The 10,297-nt window shown below is 40.3% G+C and overlaps 1 protein-coding gene across 2 annotated transcripts in view; it reads left to right on the top strand.

Annotated features, from left to right (window-relative positions):
• The window catches only part of LOC118338540 (serine/threonine-protein phosphatase 2B catalytic subunit alpha isoform), a 63,241-nt gene that overhangs the window by 36,929 nt on the left and 16,015 nt on the right, over positions 1-10,297 (top strand). For both annotated transcript variants that reach the window (XM_035675854.1, XM_035675853.1), the window contains exons 3-8: positions 517-641; positions 1,227-1,338; positions 1,732-1,877; positions 2,718-2,857; positions 6,617-6,694; positions 7,747-7,841. In XM_035675854.1, coding sequence (XP_035531747.1) covers positions 517-641; positions 1,227-1,338; positions 1,732-1,877; positions 2,718-2,857; positions 6,617-6,694; positions 7,747-7,841 — 696 coding nt within the window. The remainder of the gene's footprint in view (positions 1-516; positions 642-1,226; positions 1,339-1,731; positions 1,878-2,717; positions 2,858-6,616; positions 6,695-7,746; positions 7,842-10,297) is intronic.

Here is a 10,297-nt window from a genome sequence, read left to right as displayed (position 1 = left end):
GTTTGTGTTGGGGTTTTTTTAGAAGAACTCCTCTGGTACAAATCAGTGTTGTTTTCATGTTCTTTTCTGTTCAATTGTATGCATAATTCCCTGAAGTAAGCGTAGGCTGGAGAGCTGAGGAGGATCAGTGGTCCTACTGTATAACTATGCCTTTTTCAGTTACAAATGAGCAGTTTATACAAATATATTTCACCTTAATAAAATAAACAGATTAAAAATGATGTGTGTGTATGTATACTACCAGATAGAATATTGTTTCTATGGTAATGAATATCCACTAAAATCCAGAGTCAAGGATACTACATATATATGTGGCATCCTCTGTGGTCCTGTGGTCCTGTGTTCCAGGTTTACTAGGATATCGTAAATTGTCGGAGCTCTTCACATCTGATGGAAAATATGGAAATAAGCAAATAGCCTCTCACAGTATTATAGAGGCTTTCATCTGATGTTTCTCAGCTGTAAAAATAGCTACTGTCCTGATATGTTTTTGTTCCTCTTTCTGACTTATTCCAGTGTGTGGAGACATCCATGGGCAGTTCTTTGACCTGATGAAACTGTTTGAAGTAGGAGGATCACCAGCATCCACACGCTACCTTTTCCTGGGGGACTACGTTGACAGAGGGTATTTCAGTATTGAAGTGAGTATTTGTATGTGTATTTTTTTATTTATTTTTTTGTTCTCACAAGGGCCTAATCAAGTGTGACACGCACCATGTGCCCAACTGAAGCTGTGTTTATTAATAGCTTTCTTTGAGCATAGATCAAATCAGGCTGCAGATATTGGCGTGGTAATAGGCTTTTGTAATAACTTCAAATGTAGCCTGGATAGCAAATGTCACGGTGTAGCTCAGGGTTATGTGCAGAGAGATTTTTAATATGAAGCAAAATGCATGTATTTAATCCGGGTATTTGGTTGGAATTTACTTCGATATGTTTCCTGCCATCTCATTGCCTGAAACATTAGACTTTTATTAATAAAACATATTTTAATGGAGTGTGCCGTGCCTGTCTGCTGATGGTTCCTCTGGATGTTTGTCATCTCTTCCAGCAAGCCTGAAATGTGCCACAAAATGTACTGCATAAATGTTTCATTATAAGCAAAATTACTTGTATTATTCCACTGTGAAATTGACAAAGTCTGACTTGATGGTTTATGTTTTCAGTGTTATTTGAAGATGACAGGCTAACTGTTCCCCAATCCTTTTTCTTCTTCTTTGTTGCAGTGTGTGCTGTACTTGTGGGCCTTAAAGATCCTTTACCCCAAAACACTGTTTTTGCTGCGTGGGAATCATGAATGTAGACATTTAACAGAGTATTTCACATTTAAGCAGGAATGTAAGTAATGCTTTGGCACCTTTCTTACCTTTGATCTGGTCTGTGAATGTCTGTACAGAGTGGAGTTATTCTTTCTGAAAGCCTGTATTATGCATCCAGTTCAGCCATCAACCTCAAAAGTGCCCTCTGGCCTGGTACATGATTCAGTCAGATTTGTGCCCTTCTTGATGTTTACACATGTCAGAACTATTTCTGTTGGACTCAGATGGAGTAGGGGAAAAAAACACAAAAGCTCTGTGAAATTGTGCTGTTTTTAAAATGTGTTTGGGAAGTTTTTTGGCACTTTGGATAGCCTTTCCGTCCCAGTCTAGCAGCACACTGCCCCAATGTATGAGAGCTGTGTTGTTTGACTTGGCATGCTCTCCTTTCCCTGCCCTGTTTCCCCCCTGACAGGTAGAATTAAGTATTCAGAGAGGGTGTATGACGCATGTATGGACGCCTTCGACTGCCTTCCCCTGGCTGCACTTATGAACCAGCAGTTCCTGTGTGTACACGGAGGACTGTCTCCAGAAATCACAAATCTTGACGACATCAGGAAAGTATGTGTCTGATTTGAGACCATTTTCTCTATAATTTCATTTGTGTGTGTGCGTTTTTAACAGCAGGTGTTCCATTGAGGACATACAGATCATTTGTTGAAAATTGGAGCTTCCTTTCCGCTTCATGTATTGTCTGCTTTCATTCAAAGTTAATGAGGAAAAAACTGTATTCGTTTTAACGTGATGTGCTGTGAAAATAACAACCTTAGTTGCAATGCATGAAGTGATTCTCCCAGATCGGTCTCAAATACAGCTCAGGACCTGGACACCAGGGATTGTAAGCACCGGGTCTGGTCCTCACTCTGATTAAAAAATGTTGAAGAGTCGGATCCTGCTTTCAAACTAATTCAATAATTCCAAATGGATTTTGTGGCTGCAATCAGAGGGCATGCATAATAGAATTTGCTCTATTGAAGTGTCCATCATGCTACCCATCCAGTAATCCACAAGCTTTTGTTCGAGAAAGAGTCATCCTTGGCTGAAAGCAAAGTCATTTATGTTCATTGCTCCAAAAGAATGGCTGCCTGAGTTTTTTTTCTTTTTCATGTCTCTCTCTCAAAAAAAAAAAAGAAAATTTAGGTACTGAAAGATGAGCGCTGTCTTTGGCACGTCATCCATACTGTATATCCTTTCTGTCTTGAATAGAATTAAAAATCAGTTCAGCAAACATGTTAGTTGGAATCACGCTTTAATTATGATCGTGGCAGCAGCAGCCACCAACGTAGCTCTCACAGAGGGAGCAAAAATATTTTCTCTGCAGTACGTATGCACACACTCCATGTGCACTTTTTCCAGTCAAACAGGCTGACAGGATTTCTTCTTTTTCTTTTTCTTCCACAGCTAGACAGATTCAAAGAGCCTCCAGCATACGGACCAATGTGCGACCTGCTGTGGTCCGACCCCCTGGAGGACTTTGGGAACGAGAAGAGCCAAGAGCATTTCACACACAACACAGTGCGAGGCTGTTCCTACTTCTACAGGTGAGTATTTTGTCTCTTACAATTGGTGTAATGTGATGTTTTAAGATTTTTTTTTTACTATTTTGGAAAATCCCATAAAGGATTTCAGGTAACAGTGGAATAGATAACAGCTTTTATTCACTACTGGCATCAAATACCATCTGCAATGTTCTCATATTAAGCCAACATTATGTTTTATATTGGACCATCGCATTAAAAAAATTATCTTAGTAGCTGTATTTCCAAAAGCTAGTCTTCTAATTTGGTCTTTTGACAACTTTCAGGAAAAAACAAATCATACTGATTAGTTTTGGCTGTACAATCTGTGGAAACCTTAATTGCTAAAGTGATTCTCAATACAATGAACATTTTCCAAGACAAACTATTTAAACATAAAGACAGATATCGAAGTTGGTGAAGTACTTCAGTAACCATAAACAAATGCTTTAAAACAAAAATGGAAAAGAAATAACCATCATCTTGTCAAAGAGTTAATAAATCAAGAAACCCCTGCTGCCAAATTTCCATTTCTCATCTCTGCAATTCCTCAACTGTGAGTAGGAGACCAACAGTTGTTAGAACATGCCGTGCTTTCGAGTAGTCCCAAAGTCTCCTCCTTAGACGGTCGCCACTATTTATGTAACCCACATTACCTTCAATTGAGCTGAGTAACCGAACAAACAGAGGAAATGCTCGAAGCAGGCAGCTCGCACTGTCACAAAATGTAATGAACTGGCACATTACCACAAGGCACAGTCCTGTCTCTAAGTGCGCTCCCTCTGCTCATTATGGTCTAAGTGATGCTTACTTGGCCCCGACATGCCTTGGGCAAGCCAGCAGAAGTCTGGAGGCCTCCTGATATGCATTTTCTCTTCTTGTTTTTTAACAGGTGTTTCATAACTACTGACTTAATAGTGTTTTAATGGCCATGCTTTGAAACTCCCAGCACTGCTGTTGTTGTGGATTTATAAGGGCATATTTTGCCATATTGTTTTTATATCTTTTGTTAGTGTTTGTGAGCCGACAGTGCAAATCCATATCTGGTTCTGTGTTAAAAGAATGTTTGCCCACTAATGTTGTCAAGTTACTAAATATACATATGTGGCCTTTTTACCTCAAACGACTGACTGACACATGTTTGTGTTGTACCAGCATCCTGGTTAACCTTGTGCCATTTGGTCAAAATTCCTCTGGAGTCTTGTTTTCATCAGTGTCCTCCCCTTCATCTGCCCAGGGGATGGTCGCTAATTGGCATCACACTGGCATTCAGGATTTATGAGACAGTTTAAACCAGACTGAGAGAGAGCCATTCCTCAACACCCCTCCCCAAAAACCATCAGCTTTCTTTGTTGCTTCTGTCTTGCAGCAACCAATAATTTCCCCCAGCGCCGTAGGCACGCTCGTAACACTTTTACAAATGCAATTCAGGCATGAAATTGCACATGTTTTAAATATGGTTGCTTTCATTTCAGCCCCCACTCAGCAGCGTAGATGAATCAGCCTAAAGTAATTTTCTTTACATCTTTTTTTTCATTTGTATTAATACAAGCTATTGACATTAAACCAATTTTAAGAGCTTGAATTTTACCGTGGTGAACATGCAAAGTGCCACTTAGATTGCACACGATGAAGTAATTTCTTGCACAACTCTTCGTGTTGTCCAAAGAGCTCATTAACATCTGTGCCCTGCTGTTGGGCAGATGGGAGATGCTCTAAACTCAAAATGCAAACTGCCAAAAAACAAACTAGGCCAAAATGTATCTTGTCTACCAAACGGCTCCATATGGCATGTATCTGCATCTGCCGCAGGAAATCAAATGAGAAATAAAACATGTATTGCTAATTTCTTTTCCACTCTAAAGAAAAAAAAACTCATTGCATTTTTAATTCCCTTTTGGCAACTGCTCCCTTCTTTTCACATTTCTCCCAGCAGACGTTCGTTGTGATTGTCAGGAATGCATGCGTTCTTATGTTTGCATGAACCGAGACTGTTAATGAACGTCTCCTCACTCCTTCAATTTCAGTCTCCCATGATGGGTTTTCACACAATTTAAATTTAAAAACCAAGCATAGTGTTTGATAAGCATGCATACAAAACCAAGCCAGTCAAATTAAAGTTAATTTACTTATATAACACTTTTATTAGAAGCCTGCCCTTAAGGGCTTTACATTTACAGAGACGCAGTGAAGCTGCCATAATAGTCTACTCTGCATCAAACTTGACCAAAACAACTTAACACAGTCAGCATGAAACCTCAACAGTGTATTGTGTTGATTATAGAGACAGAATCATGTCTAAAAAGCAATTTAAAAAAAACATCTGGTTTCGTTGTGCAGCGTTTGCTGAAAAAAACAAAACAAATCTCCTGGGACTTTTGCTGAAAGGTCGGAATCCAAAATGTATAGGTGGTTTTGATTGCCGCATGTGGGTGTTGTTCGTTGTTTTGCTCTCATTTTGCCGAGGCGTTGAGCTAGAATTACAGAGTACAAAATCATAACCTGTATATTGAACAAGCATGAGCAATATACTTCTTCTTTCACTGGCTTTGGTATTTTGGGATTGTTTAAAGTCTCTAATTGTACAGTTTTTTTCAGTCTTTCAATCTCTGGGTAGAATTACAACAGAAACAGAATTAACACTTATAGAAGTAATCACAATGACAAAAGTTTGATATTACACATTGTAACTGAGATGCCCTCATTTGATCCATCCACTCCCTGCCACACTCAAAGCTTTAAAAAGCTCTTAAATTTAATCCCTATTGCTGGAAAAGCTGTGAAGTGACTTTTATGTTAATCAGGCAAAAATTGAGATGAAACTGCAAAAAAAAAAGAAACAACTTGAATTTAGCCCCTATTATTGTTGACAAAAATCCTCCCACATTCACTAAGTGTTTCAGATGTAATTCAAAGGTGTCACTCATTCATTGTGAGCTGTCACTCACTCTGTTCATTACACAGCATCCCACGATTCACAAATCCTGACGCCCATGGGGGTTTTAATCTAGTTTCTAAGAAGCAATGCTGAGAAGTATTGCCGTTTTAATAGCGGCTTGTTTTCGAGATCATGAAATTTTCTTTAAAAGACGCTGTTGCCAGTGAGTTGTCTTCTGCCGTTCTCATTGTGAGCAAAGGAAATTTCCAGTGGAAGCTGCTGCTGAGGAATGGAAGGTTGTAGCATGGAAAACTCTGAAACCTCACTGTAGTTTGATAGTTGGCAGTAAGGGTTTTGGTCTCTCTGCTCACACACTGAATAGATCAGCATGAGCATAAAACATGCTTTAAGACTCCCCAGTGTTCGCTTTTTTCCTTTAAGAAACAGTCTGCTATGAATCATGTGTCATACTTGACATTTTTTGAGTTTCATTCTTGAATAAAATACACCATTTGAGAAGGATCACACCTACTCCTCTTACAGTATGAAAGCTTGTTTAAAAGTGAAGCAGGTTATTATTTAGATGAGTCATCATACCTTTTCTAACATAAATGTTGTTTTTTAGACATAAAAAGGCCTGTTTTAAATAAAAAGGCAAAGTTAAAATTGATATGAAAGCCTTCATTTACAGTCAACCTTTTAGAAAAATATACCTCCTTATGAGCAACAAGTTGGTTCTAGAACAGATTTAGCTTGAACTCAGTGTTGTATAGCCACTATTTTTCTGAGAACAATCAATAAGACCCATGACTTATTTAGTTATTTCTATTGATCGTTCTTCTTGATCTTACTGGGGTTTTTCTTGATGTGTGAGTAAACCAAATGTTTGTCTCTTTATTCAACAGCTACCCTGCAGTCTGTGACTTTCTACAACACAATAACTTATTATCTATCATCCGGGCCCATGAAGCGCAGGATGCTGGGTGAGTGTTGTGGCATTTCGTCTTCTCCCATCACACTGTCACATGGCAGAGTGATTCAGACCAGGGTATTAAATGAAAAGCCTCCCCGGTGCTCTGGGGTCTTTGCTCAAGCCTGTCTGGAGAGCAGGTTCGTTGCAGTCTGAACTCTGAGGGAAGTCGTGTTAATCCAAGAAATGAAAATGAATCCAGCGTGAGGAGTTAGTGGGCCAGATGTGATGTGACAAGTATAATTCATGCAGATCTTGTCAAGAACTACAGTTTAAAAAGTTTAGTTTAGTGATTGTGAAATGTTGTCACTATACGTTGTTTACGCAACATTCAGACACATCCAGTGCTTTAGGACTACCCACCTCGTCTATTATTCATCGGGAACTAACAGTGTGCCCTGGATTTCTAACAAAGGCACTTGAAAGCCTCTTTGAAAAGTTTGGATTTTAAAACGGGCAGGTGGGTGGATGTGTCAAGCTGATTTTCCTTTAAGCGAGGTTAAGGCGGTGGGATGCACAATGCACAGTTGTTTACTATTGCACTCCCACAGCCTGATCACATGGGACACCTTGCCATGTCTCAGATGAGATTGCTGCCCCAAGCCACCTTAGACCACACATGTAATAATATTGTTGAGTTCCATCTATGTTTACCTTGTATTTGGTACCTTTTATAAAAACAAAAATGCAGTGTGGCGCAGCAAGTAAATCATCTGAGTTAGGACTGTTTACCTAAAGCTCTCTTCCATTCCACGTATCCAAACCACCAAAGACAGCACAGACATTCACTCAGTTTAGTTTTGTTTGAATACTGAGTTGATGCAGTTCAGTGTAATGACTATTGCATGTTACACCTGTAACATGGGGATTTACTCCACTGAGGCTACGCTGAATTGCGCGCCCCCCCGAACGCATCAGCTTATAAGACAAACACACAGCCATAGTGAAAACAAGAGGCCATAAAAATGTTGCTACTAATCATTTCCCAGGGGTTAAACACAATGATTAATCCATGAGTGAAATGTTGTCATGTTTACTAATGCTTACCTCTCCTTTGGACAACAGATATCGCATGTACAGAAAGAGTCAGACCACTGGCTTCCCATCCCTTATCACCATCTTCTCAGCACCCAATTACCTAGATGTCTACAACAACAAAGGTAAGTTGAAGGAATACAGCGGTAACAGTCTTCAGTGGCTTGTAACAGTATGAGTATCACAATGTCGTATTCATGAGTTGCCAGAGGGCAACATCACATTTGCAGATGGGTGGTTCCAGGTTGAAGAATTCCTGTTGGTCTCAGATTTGTATAAAATGTAATGGCAGCTTTGGGAATGTTTTTTCGTGTCATTTTGAAGCTCACACATAATTAATAATATTATGAGTGGCTTAATTACATTTAAGAGTTTCAGGCCCCAGGTAATGCACATGCCGGATGACATTGCTTACCGGGACACCTAAATAGAATGGAGTCTTCATCAATATTAATAACACCACTGCTGCTCCTTTGCTTTTAGGCTGATTTATAGTTGTACATAGGCTCTACGTTTAGCCTATGCAAGTGACCTACACCATTATGAACATTTATATTTGTGCACTAGGTAGTCTGCTTTGCTCTGCAAATAATACAGTTTGCACAACACTAGTTGGTGGTGCGGTAACTATGCCACTGTGTTGAGTTTTGACTAAAACCTGTTTCTTTCCCAATCTGTCTTGTGCTTTTCTCTTTTCTTCTTTTTCTTTGCCACCTGTGAAATGAAAGGACGAGGGAATATGAAGGGACAGACAAGAACATGTCACGCATTGAGCATTGTGTCCCATGTGTGTCTGTTTGTCTGTGTGAGAACAACAGATAGATTAGTTAAGAGTCCCCTCTCATTCTCGGACAATGCATACACACACCGAGTGGAGCATACACAGTTGCTGCGGTCTGCGTTGCTGCGAAGTGTCGTTACATTTCTGTGGAGGTTCGGGTCATGCTACGAGGCTACGCCATATCTACACTGTACTGTACATACCAATGTGATTTTATAAAGGTCTTCAGGAGTCTTACATTTCTTTTATACAGTGTATGCAGCTGTTGGAGAACCATTCTACCCATATCCATAGTGCACAACATTTTGGGTAAAGTATTGTACTTGTTTAATGACAGAGATCTGTGTGACACTGATTTTGGTCAGGTCAATTCAGGGACGAAGCTGGTGTGACATAAAATGGCCTGGTGCCTGGTTGACTTGGCACCTGGTGGCGCCCTATGCGGTGCTACGGTGCCCACGCAGCAAGATGGGCTTGCCTTTGTGCTATGAGTCAGCACTTTTCCCCGGAGAACAGACAGTATCTGCCTTGGCTGTGTGGGGCATGTTTCGATGGGGGCGGTGGTGGGCAAACCGCAGGAAATGGAAATGGGAAGGAAAGAGCGATGGTGCTGGTGCACGCTGTTTTGCAATTTCTCTCGTGATGAAATTCCATAACATTTTTATGCTGCAGTGCTGTTGGTAAGAGTATATTGCACAAGGGAGCGAAGACTGTGCTTTTTTGTTTTTTTCTGTCCCATTTGCAGGTGTTTTTCTTTGATCTGAGATTATGCTGCATTTGTTTACTCTTTTCCGCATGAGCTGCCTCCATGCCTCTTTCCCTGCACCATAAGGATAGTCAAGAAACAGCGTGGCAGTTTGCCTGTCTGGTTCATTGTTTATTATTAGGACCCCATTTGTTCCATGCCAACTAATCTTCCTAGGGCTCACAGTCAATTCAATACAAACAAACAAACAAAGAGATGTCAGGGGCTTTTTTTTTTCGTTTTGGCAATCCATTTGCCTGGCAAATCATTTGCACCTCTTGAGCTCACTACAGAAGAGTCAAAGGATCTAAAATGATTCGGTCTGCACCCTGGTCTTAGCTGCAACTGCCTGACCTTCAGCCGATAAAATGCCTCTCCGAGCAAGTGTGTTTATCAAAAAGAAAAACATTACTCTGTGTTTGTTTTTAGACCTGGCTTCATTTAGGCACACAGATAGACCGTACCTTGCAGGGACTACATGTTCTTTATTTCTGTCATTACTCACTGTCTGCTTAAAAATGAGAAACACTTTTTTCTTTGGCTAAATCCATCGCAAGATAGATCTTTGGCTTAAAATACAAATATAAGGGTAGAGAAAAAGAGCAAATTCGAAGCAAATAAACATCCCTCAAGCGAAAGGTCCTGCCAGAGTTTTTATGTTAAAGCTCTTAAGTTTTGGTTATGTAATTACTCGGTTCCCAATTCACTTTATCAATCAATTACTTGACTCTGCTTGATGTGTTTTCCCCCCACAGTTACACAATTCCACAGAACAGTCACAACCAACCAATACAGCCCTATCAGTCCTGTTGATGCTCTTCTAATCAGTCATGTGGGTGGGGTTCCCCCGGTAGAACCAAAGCTTCTGTAATGAATTGGTCTGCTCTTAGCTTCTTGCCGGAGCTTGGAGCCCACAGAGCATGTCCCATGATTGATGGCCAATCGAGTGGGCACATAAATCTTTAAGGGGAGGGAGGAGGCATCAGCAGGTTCCATCAATATCCTGCTGGGAGTTGGCCAGATTAACCAATGAGACTTCTCTACTTTGGGGGCCT

Source organism: Morone saxatilis, unplaced genomic scaffold, assembly GCF_004916995.1.
Source record: "Morone saxatilis isolate NCDOM2014 unplaced genomic scaffold, NCSU_SB_2.0 Contig4, whole genome shotgun sequence".
NCBI classification, from domain to species: domain Eukaryota; kingdom Metazoa; phylum Chordata; class Actinopteri; family Moronidae; genus Morone; species Morone saxatilis.
The sequence above is the reverse complement of the archived record's forward strand: the minus strand, read 5'-3'. Positions and strand labels throughout refer to the sequence as shown.